The sequence below is a fragment of the Lampetra fluviatilis genome, chromosome 59, assembly GCF_964198595.1.
Source record: "Lampetra fluviatilis chromosome 59, kcLamFluv1.1, whole genome shotgun sequence".
Classification (NCBI taxonomy): domain Eukaryota; kingdom Metazoa; phylum Chordata; class Hyperoartia; order Petromyzontiformes; family Petromyzontidae; genus Lampetra; species Lampetra fluviatilis.
This window is the reverse complement of record NC_136333.1, coordinates 8,662,150-8,681,846: the sequence shown is the minus strand read 5'-3', so window position 1 is coordinate 8,681,846 and position 19,697 is coordinate 8,662,150. Positions and strand designations below refer to the sequence as shown.

General features: G+C 49.1%; 1 protein-coding gene and 1 non-coding gene across 2 annotated transcripts; one reads left to right on the top strand and one right to left on the bottom strand.

The window, feature by feature from the left end:
* Positions 1-6,369: 6,369 nt before the first annotated feature.
* TRNAG-CCC (transfer RNA glycine (anticodon CCC)) lies at positions 6,370-6,442 on the top strand. The gene has a single exon. It is a non-coding gene; the product is annotated as a tRNA-Gly (tRNA).
* A 5,325-nt stretch (positions 6,443-11,767) lies between these two features.
* LOC144950770 (normal mucosa of esophagus-specific gene 1 protein-like) lies at positions 11,768-19,697 on the bottom strand. The gene is made up of 4 exons (XM_078880850.1): positions 19,610-19,697; positions 18,662-18,750; positions 14,409-14,469; positions 11,768-12,301 (listed from the first exon to the last, which is right to left on the bottom strand). Exons 1-4 carry the CDS (start codon positions 19,646-19,648, stop codon positions 12,233-12,235), a joined length of 258 nt encoding a protein of 85 aa, XP_078736976.1. The 5' UTR covers positions 19,649-19,697; the 3' UTR covers positions 11,768-12,232.

The window sequence follows — 19,697 nt, the reverse complement described above, 5'->3', positions numbered from 1 at the left end:
ACTGCATAGGTGCCCTAATCCTTACTAACCCTAACCCTTTGCCCTAACCCTAACCCCTAAACCCTAGCCCCTAACTCTAAACTTAACCCCTAACCCTACCCTAAACCCCTAACCATTACTCTAACCCGCACCCTAACCATAACCCTAACCCGTAAACCTAATTCTAACCCCTAACCTAATTCCTAAACCTAATCCCAAACTTTCGATTTAAAGCTTTCGTGACTGCAGGGATTCATCTTCTTTGTTCTTTCGGTAAAGTCACGTAGAAGGGAAGTAATAAAATAATAAAAATAAAACAATTCTCACGACGTTTTGGCCACAACGCAAGCAGCCGTCCTCAGGTGAAACCAGGTCTGTCGAGGCGACAGCGTCATTCAGACATCATTCAGACGCTGTCGCCTCGACAGACCTGGTTTCACCTGAGGACGGCTGCTTGCGTTGTGGCCGAAACGTCGTGAGAATTGTTTTATTATGTTTTATTTTCATTATTTTATTACTTCCCTTCTACGTGACTTTACCGAAAGAACCAAGAAGACTAATCCCAAACCCCAATTGATATGCCTTTAAACGCGTCTCAGCGAGATGAGTTGAATTGTATATGGCGCGACTCTGTCGGGTAGAGTCGAAGGGCACACACCACTTGCTTGTTGTGTGACTTGTGGAACCGGGGCGGCATTTTGCATTGAAGTCAATGATGGCTGTGATTGTTGCCGATTTGAAGCGCACTGTTTGGGAATGCAGTGCGTTTCACTATTTCAGCACCGATGTTCACCAAATATGCAACGGTGTAAACGTATGGGACAGCTTGGGATGTCAATGCAGTAGTTTGTTACTTGAAAATCCGTGAAGAAATAAAGAATTGCGGAGCAAATCGGCCGCAGAGTTTAGTTTTTTTTTCTCCCGGCGTTTGACGTGTTACGTGTGCCCTCTAGTGGACAAGTGCAGTACCACAAGCATTCAATTCGTGGTGACGTCTGCTATGTGGTGGACATGTGCAGTGTAGGCCAACACAGTTCGCCAGCAGTTGCCGCTGTCAGACGTCACCCCGCGCGTTCCCCGCAGTTGTGAGTCGCTGCTGCTGCTGCGGCGTCCTGGCGTTAGTCCCAAGCGGGTTGGCGGCAATGAAGTCGTGAAGACGCCGCACAGCGCCACTGCTGCTGTCACCGCGCCAGGCACTGCAGTGGTACCACGTGACCACACGGTGGCGCTACAGCACCATGTTGGTTAAGTTATTTAGCGAGTGTCCATGTTGGTTAAATTTCGATTTAAAGCTTTCATGACTGCAGCGATTCATATTCTTGGATCTTTCGGTAAAGTCACGGAGAAGAAAAATAATAATAAGTTATGTTTTATTTTTTATTATCTTATTATTTCCCTTCTACGTGACTTTACCGAAAGATCCAAAAACATGTTGGTTAAGTTATTCAGCGAGTATCCATGTTGGTTAGGTTATTTAGCGAGTGTCCATGTTGGTTAAGTTATTCAGCGAGTGTCCATGATGGTTAGGTTATTTAGCGAGTGTCCATGTTGGTTAAGTTATTCAGCGAGTATCCATGTTGGTTAGGTTGTTTAGCGAGTGTCCATGTTGGTTAAGTTATTCAGCGAGTGTCCATGATGGTTAGGTTATTTAGCGAGTGTCCATGTTGGTTAGGTTATTTAGCGAGTGTCCATGTTGGTTAAGTTATTCAGCGAGTGTCCATGATGGTTAGGTTTTTTAGCGAGTGTCCATGTTGGTTAAGTTATTCAGCGAGTATCCATGTTGGTTAGGTCATTTAGCGAGTGTCCATGTTGGTTAGGCTATTTAGCGAGTATTCATGATGGTTAGGTTATTTAGCGAGTGTCCATGATGGTTAGGTTATTTAGCGATTGTCCATGATGGTTAGGTTATTTAGCGAGTGCCCATTTTGGTTAGGTTATTTAGCGAGTGTCCATGTTGGTTAGGTTATTTAGCGAGTGTCCATGATGGTTAGGTTATTTAGCGAGTATCCATGATGGTTAGGTTATTTAGCGAGTGTCCATGATGGTTAGGTTATTTAGCGAGTGTCCATGATGGTTAGGTTATTTAGCGAGTGTCCATGTTGGTTTGGGTATTTAGCGAGTGTTGGTGTTGGTGTGCATGTTGAACTTCTTTCACACCGTACATAGCCAACCATGCTCATCTGAGGTGTGGGGGAAGGACAACAAACTATACACAAAAAGCAGTTCTAAAGAAAATGCATTTTAAATCTAGATTTAAAAAATGTGTAGCTCCAGTGACTTCCTAATATCGGAAGGAAAAACATTCCAGACGGCTGCAGAAGTGCATCTGAAAGCGTGCAATGCAGAGACCGTCCTTATTCGATGACTAGCCTAAAGCTGCTGCGAGGATGACTAGAGTTTGCGTGATGGTTTATGGTCTTTGATAATATCAACAACGTATTGTGGTTCATTTGTGGCAAGCGCTTTGTATGTAATGAGTGCCACCTTATAATGTATGAGTTCGGCAACAGGAAGCCAAAGCAGTTTTGTTGATAAATAAAGCTGTGAAAATTTGGCTTATTTTGGCTTAACACGGCATGGGTTAGTATGCCGATTACCTTTTTTTTACCTGAAAGTGTCACGGTGAAATGTCCTACTTTTACTGTAATATAGGCTAAACACAACTGAGGAATGCCTTTTTGTTGAAAAATAAAGCTTTAAAAATTTGCCCAATTTTGGCCAAAAATAGCATAGGTTATATATTCTTGGTTCTTTCGGTAAAGTCACGTAGAAGGGAAATAATAAAATAATATGAATATAAAACAATAAAAATTCCCACGACGTTTCGACTGCAACACAAGCAATCATCATCAGGTGTGAAATCCACAACAAGAAATTTGTGCCGATTTTTCCTAACGTCAGCACCATAGACAGTGATTTGGCAGTTTGCAAGATGGACGAGTCCATCTATGTTCGGAAAAGGGGAGGGGGGAGCAGAAAATGGAATGCGGTCTGAAAGTCACCGTAAGCGTGAACACAATCAATTGAGACCCGAAATATTTATATTATTTTATTATTTCCCTTCTACGTGACTTTACCGAAAGAACCAAGATAATAAATCCCTCCAGTCACGAAAGCTTTAAATCAAAATTTTGCATAGGTTAGTATGCCGATTTACTTTTTGGGACGTGAAAGTTGAATGGTGAAATTTACCACTTTTAATGTAATATATAGGATGCTAAGACTTAACACAACCGAGGAATTAACTTTTTGATGAAATATAAAGCTGTGAAAATTTGGCCAATTTTGGCAAAAAATTGCATAGGTTAGTATTTCGATCACGTAGTTCGTGAAGCCTTCAATAGCTGTCCCGGAGGAATTTCCACCTGGTGCAGATACAATGGGAGGCTGATCGATGCCCGGGTGCGGTCAAGGGATGGCTCCCGATTGCTCAACTTTGTTACGTATGCCGAAGATCTGGTAATTGCTGCTCACTCAGAGAAGGAGTTGGAGGCGCTGCTGCTGAACCTGGAGCTTGCCACTAAGAGGTGGGGCCTTACCATTAGCCCCACCAAAACTAAGCACCTGCGTGGGTATTTTGTACCATTGGACACTCCACCCCACAACTCCCAATTGGTGATAGGGCAGTTGTGGAGAGAGTGGAGAGTTTCCCATACCTGGGCAGTGTGCTCATGATCGGTTCTGGTTTAACAGCAGAGGTCTCACTCCGAATCAGTCGAGCGGCATTATCTTCCTGGTCTGTCGCTCCACACGAATCTTCAGGTCTCCTCAGCCAATGTCATTCCCTCCCTTCTCTACGCTTGCGAAACGTGGACCCTCTGAATGGAACATCTTCGCCGGTTAAAAACATTTAGGCTGGTCTGCCTACGATCGATCCTGGGTTTAACCAGGCTGGATTGTGTGAGGAGCTCACACATCCTTGAAAGATCTGGACAAGTCCCATAAATGAGCTCCTCCAGCAGGCAAGGCCGGATCGAGGGTGCTAAATGGGTGCGGCACGGGATAGAGAAAGATGGAGTGATGTGGTACAGGAGGATGCGGAGCTGAGTGGACTTGCCGATGACTGGTACCAGCGGTGTCAAGATCAGCCTCTGTGGAGGAGGCTCGTGAAGGACGCTACTGGGCAGTTGGAGGCAGTTGCTCTCCAACAACAACGGAGAAGCGATGCTCACAATGAGCGGAAGGCCGGGTGGCTAAAGCACAGCAAGTTGGCACAGTAGGGGGCACAGGTGGTGCATCAGCCAGTCGTCTCAGTCAGTCGACCCGTGGCACCTGGGTCTGCCCCATGACCTGCCAGCGGGCGTTCGACACTTCACGTGACCTCAAGGTGCACATAGCCTGGCACAAGCGTCGTGATGACGTCACCGCCTCTTAGTTGCGAAGGTCGGTTGTTGTTGTTCTGTGCATAAGTCGATATGTGTGTGTGCGTGAGTCAATATGTATTTGTGTGAGTCGATGTGTGTGTCTAAGTCGATGTGTGTGTGTGTGTGTAAGTCCATGTGTGTGTGTAAGTCAATTTATTTGTGTGTGTGTAGTGAGTCCAACTGAGTCGACGTTATCTTGGGATCAACACTATTTATTATACAACAGCACGCAAGATAACACGATCTACACTCGGGTCTCGAATGCCCATATAACCACGCTCCAGCAGAACTAGACACGATTTGCGATCCCGTCCCGGATCACAAGCTGGGTCCCGGACCGCATGGCTAGAGGCTTCTTCTCCCCGACGTGGATCTTCATAACACCACGAGCACACGAAGAACCTCGAGCTCCTCGCGGGACCCTCGTTAGATACCCCCGGGCCGGGGCTGGCTCCGCCCTTCGCCCCGCCCACCTTCCAGGTCTCTCGAGCTCCTTCTTGAAGGTTCCCGAGAGCTCTTTTGGACCACGTGACCACCCCGCGGTCCCCGTCCACCGGTGGCCCCCCTCCAATATCATCCGGTCACGTGTCAGCAGGTCAGCCAGCGTATCATGCCCCAACGTAGCCCTGGCTGGCTGACGGTCTCTCTCGCTCCCTCACCGGGAGCCCGCACCGCACACTGCTCGCGGTGCCTCCACGCTAACCAGCACTCACCCAAGCCCCGCTAGGGTTGGTACTACCCCCCGTTTTCCGGGCTGCCCATACCTACAACACATTACATTGGTCAACACACTTTTTCTGGCATAAGGTATTACAACGGTTTTTGAGATATCAATTATTGCATTTTCAATAAAAACTGCAGAAGAAAAATATTAAAATGTGGATATCTACATAAAATGATATTATAAACACACTATCCTAAAAATACAGCACCATATTTTAACACTAAAGCAGTCACTGACTCGCAACAACTTGCAATCATAAGTGATAGAGTTAATTTCGGGTAAAATAAATGAAAATGGGGTATGCCGATGGCATAAAAATGATATGTGATAGAGTAAATCTGAGATCAGATTTGGAATCAGCACCCTGAAATTAGTCTAAAACAGCTGCAAAAGTCCAGGCCAGAAAAAAATGTTTTTTTGTTGACCAGTGTTATCCGCCGTGGCTTCGTAAGCCCCGGCACCATACAGTGACAACCACAGTCACTACATGTGTGTAAGTCCATGTATGTGTGATTCGATGTGCGTGTGTATAAGTAAAAATAAAAAAAATGTGTGTGCGTGTAATTCGCTGTGTGTGTGTGTGAGTCGATGTGTGCGTGCATAAGTCGATGTGTGTGTGAGTCGATGTGTATGTTTGAGTCTATATGTGTGTGCAAGTTGATGTTTTTGTGTGTAAGTCCATGTATGTGTGTGTAAGTCGATGTGTGTATCTTTTTCGCCCAGACAATGCTGGGTATGTCCCACTAGTTGTTAATAAGAATATGCAAAATAGTCATATTGAAACCTTTTGACCTTAGCTGCATCATCATATCGCATTACATTATATAATCAAATTAACGTTTAATATCATATTTGAAAATATTCCTAAGCGGTGGTGGTCAATCTATACTTTACAACTTTTCCAAACCAAACAGCTGAAGCAGCATGGAGTGCTCCTTTGGCATTTGTTGTTTCAAGGGAGGAGTTCACAGGCCTCCATTGCTGCGTTTTTTAAATCATTTATATTAAGTTCGCTTGCTTGCTTGCGTGCTTGCGTGCTTGCTTGCTTGCGTGCTTGCTTGCTTAGGACCGTGCAAATCTTTCGCTCGTTTTTTAACCCACCTCCCGTGATCCAATCGAGCTGACATTTTCCACACAGACTCGTTGTGACAGACAATTAATGTTCGTGAAAAAAAATTCCCAAAATTTTACATTTTTTAGGCAAAAAAAAAATATTTTACATATATTCAAATATAACTCATTCATCACTTTGGCTGAACGTCACAGTATAAGAGCCCAGAGCGTAACCCCTCCACAGGCCGTGGCGGAGTAGCGCAGTTGGTAGCGCCTTCGCTTCCCATGCCAAAGGTCGCGGGATCGATCCCCGCGTCCTCCAGAGGCGAATATATTTTAAATCCTTTATATTAAGTTCGCTGCCACGCATATAAAGGATTTATAGTGAAAAACTTTGTTTTTACGGGTTATACTTATTTTAGAACAAGCTAAATCCAGATATGTGTGAAAAGAGAACTATTATATTAAAAATAGGCAATATAATTTTTGGAAGAGGCATATATATAACAGTCCCCCTTTTAAAAATTAGTAATGGTCTATTGGCCACCAGTCATTATTAAACAAAATCAATGCCTTTTCTATAGTTAACCAACAATTATCCTGATTAAATCTCTGGACTGCTATTTTCCTTACAACATATGCATACTTATCACGAACTTATCATGGTTACATCTGAAATAAACAACATTATCAAGGCAACACGTTTAATATATTTCCCTCCTCTTTGGATTTTTTAATGAAAATTTCCAAGCAATGTCTTTCAGATTTCCCTATTTTGTTAGGGCATTTTCCTGGTGAATCAATTTTTTAAAGGGCTAAAAATATAACAGTGGAGAGTCCTGGGTCCCCCTGGTAGAGAGTGCTCGGGCTCCAAAAAGAGAGTGACAGTTCCCTGTTGGAGAGTGCTGGGTCCCTTGGAAGAAAGTGCTGGACTTCCTGGTAGAGAGTGCAGCTGCCCCTGGTGGAGAGTGATGATTTTCTGGTGGAGAGTACTGGGTTCCCTGCTCGAGGGTGCAGCGGTCCCTGGTAGAGAGTGACGATTCCCTGGTGGAGAGTACTGGGTTCCCTGGTAGAGAGTGGCTGGTGGCTCACCCCTGAAGAACTGCCCCAAGGAGATTGGCAGAAGCAAATCCGCACACTCGCAGTCGAAACTCACACGAGTTTGAGCGGAATCGATTCCGCTAATCTCCCTGGGGATGCTGGGCCGGCCAAGGAAGAAGCAACGGTGATCCCACACGCGCAGAGGCAACAGAGACGACTGGAAATAGAATGACACGTGGGGATGTGGCGTGAGAAACAGAGAGTCGAGGGGACATGGTGAGAGTCGAGGGGAGACGCGGAGACGTGAGGGAAGATGTGAGGAAACAGTTCATAATGATGAGACGTAGGGAACAATGCGAATAGGTTTTACCCTTTCTGGCAATTAGATACCTTTTTGCAAGGCATCAAATCTGCATTTATCACACGTATTTGTGACAAAACATGCCTTTAGGTGTTGTTCTCTGGGTTAAAACCTTTGGATAGACGAGGCCATAAATAAGATTTGGCCAATGAGTTTCAAAGACCATGCATACATTTATTATCAGAGCATGTGTGTGTAGTGGCATAGCGCTGGCTGCTGGCGGAAAAGGGTAACTGCGGTGTATAGGAGTACCCACGTCAGCAGGCCACGATAGACACGAGAGGGGAAAGGCCACAAAGGGGGGCCATCAGGAAGCCTTGGGAACCCGTTAGTAGGTTCCAGAGAGGAGGGGGCCGGGGCGGAGCGAGGTCTCGCTGACAGCATCTCTATGAGTCTTTATGCATCTCTATGAGTCTCTATGTTTCTCTATGAGTCACGATGTATTTCTATGAGTCCCTATGTATCTCTATGAGTCTCTATGTTAGTTTAGTTTATTAAGTTTTGCTGAGCCAGCTGACAAGGATTAGGCAAAAACCTAGCCCACGTTCACACAATCTCTACATATCTCTATGAGTCTCTATGTATCATCTAAGAGTCTCTGTGTATCTCAATGAGTCTGTTTCTCGATGCGTCTCTATGTATCTCGAGGTCGCTATGTATCTCTGAGTCTCTATGTATTGATGAGTCTCTATGTATCTGTATGCATCTCTATGTATCTCTATGTATCTCTATGTATCTCTATGCATCTCTATGTATCTCTATGTATCTCTAGGTGTATCTCTATGTATCTCGAGGTGTATCTCTATGTATCTCTATGTATCTCTAGGTGTATCTAGATGTATCTCTATGTATCTCTATGTATCTCTAGGTGTATCTCTATGTATCTCTATGTATCTCGAGGTGTATCTCTATGTATCTCTATGTATCTCTATGTATCTCAATCAGTCACCATGTGACTTTACTACGTGTGTTGACCAATCTGGCGTCGCCCTCTGGTCTAACGCCGGTGGTGAGACGAGGCCGTGAAGGAGGCTGTCTCTGGTGCAGGCCAATCAGATCTAAAGACAATGCGGACATTATTATTATCAGAGATATGTTTGTGTGCACGTTTTATCACAAGTACGTGTGGTTAATGCAGACGTCATGCCTTCCAAAAGAAATATCTTCACCACCTCCTGCTTCATTGCCAGGCAAGGGTACATCCCATTCCGATCGTTCCATCAGCTGGAGCCGAGTCCGCACACTTTTCTCTCGCGCCATCTCCTGCCAGCGTCAGGGGGCGCGCCTCCTCCTGGACACCCACGTGACCCACCCACGGGCAGGGACGTGCTGTGCGTGTCGCCCGTCCTCTCCCCGCCGCCTGCTCTGCAACGGGTTCATTCCTCCGACGGAAACATGTCGAGTCGACAACAAAACGTCTGATAGAATCTACGGAACATTATTGTTGTTGCCAGTATCAAATATAATGGGAAAAAACCCAATAATAGCTTCGTTTACCCCTTCACGACAGTGAACGCAGGAGGTGTGCTCAGATTTATGGCCAGAAAGGGTAAACACCCGATTCTTATCGTTCATCATTTTTGAACCTGGCAAAAGAGGTATCCCATTAGTGAAACTGCTCGACTCGAGCTATAAGTCTTCCGATACTTGCACTCTCGGTGTGCTATTCGCCGTCTGGCGTTGTTCTCCGGTCTAATACCTGTGGCGTGGCAAGGCGGTGAAGAAGACTGGCGGTGACGGCCAACCAGTGCCAAAGCCAATGCGTGACAATGTCGGCAGAGCACGTGTGGATTGCACGTCCACCACAAGCACGTGTGTGCGTGTGGTTCATGCAGACGTCACTGACACCTTGCAAAAAGGTACCTACGTGGTTGTTTGAACATCCGAGCACACCTCCTGTTTTACTGCCAGAAAGGGTAAAACACCTATTATTATATGGCCATTAAAAACCGGTTTTGTTTACGGTAACCGGTTTACGGCATGGAAACCGGTAAAGCAGGTGTATTTGCGCTCAGAGTAAAAATGTCAACATCGGTGCTGTGCACGTGACGCGTGTAACCTTTGAAACCACTGGTCGGCACCTTTCAAAGAAGAAGTGGAGCCATTCTCGATTTAAAGTTACACCTTTGACAACAATGATAGTTGCCAGTCCCTCCTCCCCCACCACCTCCCGACCTCTCCCCCTCACCACCCCTCCTCCCCCTCCCTCCTCCCCTCACCACCCTTCCTCCCCCTTCCTACCCCACCTCTCACCACCTCTTCTCCTCCCCTCACCCCTCCAACGCGCATATCGGCACCAATGAGGTCGTCCCGCGTGGTGTTTGTTCCGCAAAGGGTTGCCATTCGAGAGCGGTGTGTTCATTACTGACTGGTCGTGGAGAAGCATTGTGTTGTCCCTTAAGTTGCATGGATACGGTCGTTGAGAAGTATTTTAGTCGTTTGTTTTCTTTGCATCACATAATCGTACGAATGAATTCATTGATGCCCCCTTTTGCCATTGAGCATGTTTCTTTGGCACGGTTGCGCATGTCTGCTGTCATTTCTAAGGACCTTGCTACCGTCGTAGATTGTCGCGTTACTATGAGCAGTTCGCCTGTTGTTCGACTGCTCAGTTTAACAACGTAAGGATTGAGGTTTTAATTGTACGGATCGATGAGTATGATATCTGCAGGAGTCCTGTCGTGGCAATTCCGATCATAAGTGTGTTCGCATATTAGAGTGTTTTTAGATATTAAAGTTGCTTAACACAGAAGAGTCTGAGTGGTTCCTTCCTAAGTTCATGCATAATTATCTTAATATCCTCTCCCCACCCAGCCCCTCCCCACCCTCCCCTCCCCTCCCCACCCTCCCCACCCTCCCCACCCAGCCCCTCCCCACCCTCCCCACCCAGCCCCTCCCCACCCTCCCCACCCAGCCCCTCCCCACCCAGCCCCTCCCTCCCCACCCAGCCCCTCCCCACCCTCCCCACCCTCCCCACCCAGCCCCTCCCCTCTACCCACCCAGCCCCTCCCCACCCTCCACACCCAGCCCCTCCCTCCCCACCCAGCCCCTCCCTCCCCACCCAGCCCCTCCCCACCCAGCCCCTCTCCACCCTGCCCACCCAGCCCCTCCCCACCCTCCCCTCCCTCCCCACCCAGCCCCTCCCCACCCGCCCCACCCAGCCCCTCCCCACCCTCCCCACCCAGCCCCTCCCCACCTTCCCCACCCAGCCCCTCCCCGCACGACGGACGGACAGAATAATCCCCTGTGGGCTGGTGTAACCAGAGGTTCCTACTGTATAAGTGTGTGTGTCTGTGTGTGTGTGAACTGTGTGGTGGAGGGAGCTGTAGTGTAGCGGTTAGCGCGCTGCGCTATGAACCTGGCGACCCAGGTTTGATTCCCGCTCACGGCCAGCACCAGTGACGACTATTTTAACTGGTCAATGGGCCTCCCCGAGGTCGACTCAGCCTCAAATGAGTGCCTGGTACACGAGAGTCTTCCCATCTGGTCAGTTCACAGAGTACAGGGTGGTCCGGATGTCTCGTGCCTCCCCCACCCTCACCAACCCCCACGATTGAATAATTCTCTACAACGTAATAATTTTATTTAATATGTAAGGTTTTATTTAAAACACAAATGAATATGCAACACAATATTAGGAGTTAATTGAGGGGAGGGAGGGAGGGGTCACGAGACATCTGGACCACCCTTGTGGTACACTGTGTCGCAGTTCGCGGACTCAAGTTCAGCATGGAGTTGCTGCCATCATTTGGACGGACTCGAGCGAGTAATCACGTGTAAGGCTAGAGGCTCTCTGTTGTGCGGGGAACATAACAACGCATTGTGTGTGTGTGCAGCACTGTGTGTGCAGCACTGTGTGTGTGTGCAGCAGTTAGCGCGCTGCGCTACGAATCCGGCGACCCGAGTTCGATTCCCACTCACGGCCAACACCCGTAGTGGTTATCTGAACCGGTCCTGGGCCTCCTCTAGGTCAGCCTAAAACAAGTGCCTGGTGTGGTGTGTAAACATTTCCACTTGGGAGACAAAGGCGGCCGGGCGTGATGTTGGCCACCCACCCCCCTCGTGTGCCGTGCCGGCCTTCATAGCAGCTACTCGCTAACAGCACTTGCCCCAGCAGCTTGTTAAATACGACATGGGGGACCTTTGTCTTGTTTGTCTATTGACTATAAACGCCATTTTTACTCAAATCACTGCTCCGGTCAGAGTTCAATCCCCGTTTACAGCTCAACGATCCAACCACCTGACTCGTCACTTGATGAGTGAGTGGGTGTGTGTGTGTGAAAGTAGGTGTATGTGTGTGTGTCTATTTGTGTGTGCATGTGTGTGAGTTGGTGTGTGTGTCTCTGTGAGTGGGTGTCTACGTGAGTGGGTATCTATATGAGTGGGTGTCTATGTGGATGTGTGTGTGTGTCTATGTGAGTGAGTGTCTATGTGAGTGGGTGTATATGTGTACGTGAGTGGGTGTCTATGTGTACGTGAGTGGGTGTCTATGTGTATGTGTGTGTGAGTGGGTGTCTATGTGTACGTGAGTGGGTGTCTATGTCTATGTGAGTGGGTGTCTACATGAGTGGGTGTCAATGTGTGTGTGTATGTGAGTTGGTGTCTATGTGTATGTGTGTGTGAGTGGGTGTCTATGTGTATGTGTGTATGAGTGGGTGTCTATGTGCGTGTGAGTGGGTGACTAAGTGTGGGGGATGTCCATGAGTGAGTTTATTTGGTCGCTTGCTTTGCCAGGTCCAGTCCCTCGCATCTCTCCCACTTCTGGTTGATGGTGATCAACTATCGAGGAGAGAGTGAGGGGGAGAGACAAGGAAAGGGGGCGAGAGAGAGATAACGATTAGTTAGAGTCACCCCAGTGAGTGTGTGTGGTTGGTCCTGCACAGATGCGAGTGAGGGGAGCGGTGGTGCTGTGGTTTGCGCATCGCACTATGAACCCGGCATAGACCAGAGTTCAATTCCCAATCACGGCCACCAGCAGCGGTGGCGATTATCATCGGTGCGACACGCTGCCGGCACTTCCCCAACAGTCTGTTCAAGGCTATACGGGGGGACTTTGCATGCATGTGTGGTGGTTCAGTTGTTAGCGTGCTGCGTTACGGACCAGGCTGGATTGTGTGAGGAGCTCACAGATCCTTCAAAGATCTGGGCACATTCCCATCAGTGAGCTCCTCCAGCAGCCAAGGCTTGCATTGGCTGAGGTATATAGCCCACGCGCCCAGCCACCGCATGCCCAAGCAGCTTATTTTTAAATCCTTTATATTAAGTTCGCTTGCTTGCTTGCGTGCTTGCGTGCTTGCTTGCTTGCTTAGGACCGTGCAAATCTTTCGCTCGTTTTTTAACCCACTTCGCGTGATCCAATCGAGCTGACATTTTCCACACAGACTCGTTGTGACAGACAATTCATGTTCGTGAAAAAAAATTCCCAAAATTTTACACTTTTGAGGCAAAAAAAAATATTTTACATATATTCAAATATAACTCATTCATCGCTTTGGCTGAACGTCACAGTATAAGAGCCCAGAGCGTAACCCCTCCACAGGCCGTGGCGGAGTAGCGCAGTTGGTAGCGCCTTCGCTTCCCATACCAAAGGTCGCGGGATCGATCCCCGCGTCCTCCACAGGCGAATATATTTTTAAATCCTTTATATTAAGTTCGCTGCCACGCATGTAAAGGATTTATAGTGAAAAACTTTGTTTTTACGGGTTATACTTATTAGCTGCATAAAGATGGGTTAATGGGCACGACATGGGCTGGAGAAGAGAGTGACTGATGCGGTATAGGAGGATGTGGAGCTGAGTGGACTTTCCGACGACTGGTACCAGTGGCCTCTATGGAGCAGGTTCGTGAAGGACGCTACTAGGCAGTTGGAGGCAGTCGCCCTCCAAAAACAACGGAGAGCAGAGGAGCGACGCTCACAACAACGAGCAGAGTGCCGGGCGACTAGAGTGCAGCAAGTTGGCACAGTGGGGAGCACAGGTGGTGCATCTGCCAGTCATCTCAGTCAGTCAACCCATGGCACCTGGGTCTGTCCCGTGACCTCCTTCCAGCGAGCCTTCCACACTTCACGTGGCCTCAGAGTGCACCTGGCCTGGCACAAGCACTGTGGTGACGTCACCTCTACTTATTGGCGAATGACAGCTGTTGTTGATGTGTGATTGTCTGTCTATGTGAGTGTTTGAGTATATGTCCGTGTGAGTGTGTGTCTGTGTGAGCGTGTGAGCGTGTGATTGTGTGATTGTGAGTCTATGTGAGTGAGTGAGGAGCGGTAGTGCAGCGGTTAGGGCGCTGCACACGTACACGGCGACCCGAGTTCGATTTCCCCGCACGGTCAACGCCAGTGACACTTATCTGAACAAATCCTGGGCCTCCCCTGGGTCGCTGCTCGGGGGACAATGGCGGCCGGGCATGGTTCCAGCCACTGCACCCCCTGGTGTGCCGTGCCGGCCTTCATAGGCAGGGCCGGATTAAGATTTTGAAAGCCCCTGGGCTACAGGTCCTGTGAGGCCCCCAGTAATATTTTCAAAAAGAAAACAAAGTTAAAGAAAAATACAATTTATTTTTACAAGGCTAACAGAAAATAAAATTCAGCTTTCACAAGCGAAACAACTTTTCACTTAATGTCTGGAGGCCCTCCAGCTGGCAGAGGCCCCTGGCCTGCAGCCCTTAAAGCCCCCACGCCTTCATCCGGCCCTGGTCATAGGTGCTCCTCTCTAACAGCACTTGCCCCAACAGGCTGTTCAGGCTATACGGGGGATCTTTGTCTGTCTGTGTAAGTAATTATGTGATTGTGTGAGGCTATGTGAGTGCGTGTTTGTGTGAGTGTATGTCTATGTGAGTGTGTCTGTGTAAGTGTGTGTCTTTGTCCGTGTGAGTGCATGAGTATTACCTTCTGTGGTTTGGTTGGATCAATTTTCTCCCATGGGCACGGGTTCCCAGATTTATTCACCCTGATGAGACACACGACACACAACACACGCATAAATGCTACAAAGACAAAGAATCCCAGGATAGCATCTAACAGGCTGTTTGGGCAAGTGCTATTAGCACACCACGCCCAGCCGCTTTTGTCTTAACACACCACACCAGGTACTAATTTGAGGCTCAGTCGACCTAGGGGAGACCCAGGACCGGTTCAGACAATCACTACTGATGTTGGCCGTGAGTGGGAATCGAATTCGGGTCACCGGATTTCTCGCGCAGCGCGCTAACCACTCCACTACTGCTCCCCACTCACTCTCAATAACAGCAACCGCCATTCGCTACGAAGTGGCGGTGACATCACCACGACGCTTGTGCCAGGCTATGTGCACGTTAAGGTCACGTGAAGTGTCGAAAGCTCGCTGGCAGGAGGTCACGGGGCAGACCTAAGTGCCATGGGTCGACTGACTGAGAGTCATATGAATGACCGATGCACCACCTGTGCCCCCTACTGTGCCAACTTGCTATGCTTTAGCCACCCGGCGCTCCGCTCGTTGTTGTGAGTGTCGCTCCTCCCCCCTCCGTTGTTGTTGGAAGGCGACTGCCCCCAACTGCCCAGTAGCATCATTCACGAGCCTCCTCCACAGAGGCCGATCTTGACACCGCTGGTACCAGTCATCGGCAAGTCCACTCAGCTCCACGTCCTCCTGTACCACATCACTCCATCTCTTCTCTAGCCCATGCCACGCCCGTTTACCCCCCTCGATCCGGCCAAACAAAAGCTGTTTAGGCATGCGGTGGCTGGCCATGCAGGCTACATGACCCAACCAATGCAGCCTTGCCTGCTGGAGGAGCTCACCGATGGGGCTTTGTTCATATCTTTCAAGAATTTTGGAGCTCCTCACACAATCCAGCCTGGTTAAACCCAGGATGGATTGTAGGCAGGCAAGTCTAAATGTTCTAAACGGCGAAGATGATCCATTAAGGGGGTCCACGTTTCGCAAGCATAGAAAAAGGAGGGAATGACTGTGGCCGAGAAGACCTGAAGCTTCATGCCGAGCAACAGACCAGATAGCTTCCACACAGCGTTACGCAACCGATGAAAAGATAATGCCGCTCGATTGATTCGGAGTGAGACCTCTGCTGTTAAACTGGAGCCAGTCCTGAGCACACTTCCCATGTATGGGACACTCTCCACTCTCTCCACAACTGCCCTATCACCAATTGGGAGTTGTGGGGTTGGAGTGTCCGATGGTACAAAATACCCAGGCAGGTGCTTAGTTTTGGTGGGGCTGATGGTAAGGCTCCACCTCTTGGTGGCAAGCTCCAGGTTCAGCAGTAGCACCTCCAACTCCTCCTCTGAGTGAGCAGCAATTACCAGATCATCGGCATACATAGCATGGTTGAGCAATAAGAAGCCATCCCTTGACCGCACCCGGGCATCGATCAGCCTCCCATTGTATCTGTACCAAATGGAAATTCCTCTGGTACAGCTATTATAGGCTTCACGAACTACGTGGTCGAAATAGATGTAAAATAATGTGGGAACCAGAGGACATCCCTGTCGCACCCCAAGGTGTACAGGGAATGGCTCCGACTCTCGGCCACGTACTTTTACCTGGGCCCGCTCACCATCATGAAGGTCCTTAATGATCGTGAGCAGTAGGTCAGAGCCCAGGCCAACTGATGGTTTCATAGGCCTTGACAAGACCAATAAAGCAACGATGTAGGTCTTGTTAGAATTGCCTACACCTCTGCTATAGAAGACAGACAGAAAATATGGCATCTGAGCAGGACCGCCCTGTCCTGAAACTGCATTCGGGCTCGTCAAGCCTCTCCTCAGCGTGCCTAGCAAGGCGATGTTGAATAATCCTTGCCAGGACCTTTCCCGGCACACTGAGGAGTGACATGCCCCTGTAGTTGTTACAGTCTATGCAGTCCCCCTTCTTAAAGAGGGAAACCACCAGGGCATCCTTCCAATCCTGCAGAACCCGTCCAGTGGTCCAGACTGTTGTTATGATGTCATGTAGGGCAGTCTGGGCACAAACGCCACCCTCCCTCAGCATTTCGTTTGGGAGATCATCTCTGCCCGGTGCCTTTCCTGGTCTCAGACTCTGGATCGCCTTCAATACTTCCTCAACAGATGGCACCTCAGCCAGCCACTCACAGGGGGTGACTTCTTCCAATATTTGAGGCACCGCAGCCTAAGCAGGGTCATCCCCACTTTGTCCCACGTTATTTTCCAGGCTGAGGGATTTCCTCTACTCCAGGACCTCACATAAATGCTCAGCAAATCCTAAAACTTGTTCCTGGGTGTTGAAGATTGGATCACCGTTCTTTCCCCTAATGATGGTAATAGGTGTGGCGCTGCAGGTTACTTTTTTTTTATGGAATTAAAGAGTGATTTGTGATCGCGGACCATTGAGGCAGACTCCATCTCCTCAGCAACCCACAACCACCACCCATCCTTGCAGTGCCTCACGGCTCTCCGAACCTCCTAGCGAAGGCTGCAGTAAGCCTCCTAATTCTCCGACGTGGGATGCTGTAGCCGATGAGAGTGGGCCTGTCGCTTTTTCTCAGCCAGCCTGAAGACCTCCTTTGTCAGCCAGGGTCTCTTGGGAGGTCTGGACCGTGTACTCAAAGCAGCCATTGCAGCTGCATGAGCCACAGTCCTAAACCTCCCCTATTTCCCTCGACATCAGGAGAAGTGGGGGACGATGCCAACCCCAGCCGCAAGCGATGATGACATTCTCGCTTGCAACTTTCATCAGCGAGCTGAGACCATGCCACTAAGGGTTTGAATGGGGTCCTGGGTGTACACCCACTACCAGAGTGGAAGAATGGTATGCGCATCTTATACATGACAAGTCGACGGTAAGTGGGCAGATCAGCTCCACGGTAGGTCCTGGTGTCAAGGACATGGGCCCGCATTTGCTGTTCTGTCACTATGTAGTCCAGCAGATGTTCTTGCTTGGACCCGGCATGCATCCATGATGTTGTGTGGATGCGCCAATGCCGGAACAGCGTGTTGGTAATTACAAGCCCATGGGCTGCACAAAAATCTAGCAACCTCCTGTCATTGTTATTGAGCTGATCTGGCCCATGCCTTCCAATCACTCCAGACCAGGTGCCAGCATCATGACCAACTCGGGCATTGAAGTCACCCAACAACATGACTCTATCATGAGGGGCCACTTTAGCTAGCACCTGTGACAGGAGGTTATTAAAGGCATCTGACTCATCGGATTTGCCTGCATCCCTCCACGTATGTTCGTCTTCGGTGGGGGCATGAGTAACCACGACCACCACTTCTCGCCTCTGGTTGATGGGAAGGTGAGCCCAAAGTAGCCTGTGGTTTACAGCTTCCCACACCTCACTGCCACGCTCCCACGCCCCCTTAATTCTTTTGTTCAGAATAAGGGCCACTCCCTGTTGTTTGGCAGTCTCCTGCCCCGAGAAGAGGACTGTCCACCCCACATGGTGGCAGGAGCCAGAGCCGGTCCACCAGACCTCCTGAATATCACAGAGATCCAGGCGGTACCGGTCCAGCTCCCGACAGAGGAGTGGCAGCCTCTCCTCCACAGTGAGCATTCGAACATTCTACATGGCCACACGTAGTGTTTTTTTTTGTTGTTTCTGGAGGAGCTCCGACGGTAAGGATTCAGTTTCCTGGCTCCGCCAAATAGGGTTTGGCCAGGGGACGTCATAGACGCCTGTCCCCCCGGGGCCTCTGGTACACGCTTATTAATAAAATATTTCAGTCATGGTTTAGTGGTAATTAATTGAAGGTGGAGGGATTACCAGCACATCGCACCCATCCAGAGCCCCCATTTGGCCGCTGTCGTGGTTACCAACGCCACAAGGGGAAAGGCCAATTTAAATTGGCCCTCCCGCCACGGCACTGCCCACTACAGCGTTGCCGTCAAGCACCATGAGGAGGGAGGGGGTTGTTTTTGCCGGATAACAAACACACTAACTCACACTCACTCTCTCACACACTCACTCACTCTCAGACGTTCACTCACTCACACACTCGCTCTCTCACACACACTCACACTATGACAGTCAATTACTATCACACACTCACTTACTCTCACACACGACAAAACAGGGAGAGAGAAACCCCCCTCATGCACACACTCGGAGTACAGAGTGTGCTAACCACTGTGCCACCGCTCCCCCTCACCAACCCCCACCGCGGAGGCCATGACAGTTACTTACACGACGTCAGTCTTGGTGAGCAGTGCATAGATGCTCATGGAGGTGCTCATGCCCACGGCGAGACTCAGGAATCCGAACAGAGGGATCAGCTGTAACACACACGCGACACGGTCATTCTACACCTGACACTCAGTCACTGGGGTGTTTCTCCAGTGTGATTGATTCAGTGGGTGGGTTCAGTAGGCGAGCGAGTAAGAGAGGTGGGGAGTGGGTTATTAGGTGAGTTGATCGGTGAGTGGGTGAGCGCGTAAGGGAGGTAGTGAGTTTCAAGTTTCATTTATTTGGTATAGCCCTGTGAGCCATTCGGCTCTTGAATCGGGTGCAACCGCAACAACAAAAAACAAAAACATGAACCAAAAACCATCTTAAAGTGAATATGTAAGTGGGTTTTTTGGGCAAGTTGGTAAGTGGGTGGGCGAGTAAGTGGATGGGTTAATAACTGGATGAGTAAGTGGGTGGGTAAGTTAGTGAGCGGGTGAGTGAGTGGGTGAGTAAGTAAGCGGGTGGTGAGTGAGTGGGTCAGCGAGTGAGTGGGCAAGCAAGTAGGTGGGTGAGTGAGTGGGCAAATGGGTGGGTTGGTGAGTGAGTGGGTGAGCGAGTGAGTGGTCGAGTGAGTAAGTGGGTGGATGAGTGGATGGGTGAGTGTTACTATATCTGGCTTGTGAGATTCTCTAACTCGCCACAGGGTGAGCTGAGCCATGTCAATCATAGTCAGATAATTTAATTTCGTGCGGCTACGTCGGGTGGTGGAGGCTCGTACGACACAAAAGCAACCAAAAGTTATTTACGTGGCCCAAATGCAACTCACCCCCGCAACCCCCAAAATAAATAACGTCAATTAAGAGTCATAATCGATGGCTTTTAATTAGTCGTTAGCTTGCATCATCGATTAGTCAACGTCGGCCCTCAATCATCGTTCTGGGAGCCGTGCTGGGACGTTCCACTCACCCCCTTGTGCTTGCGCAGGTATTGCACCGCGGAGGCCATCGTTGTATCACTCCTGCGCGTCGCACCAAGGAACTACGTTGTTGTGTTA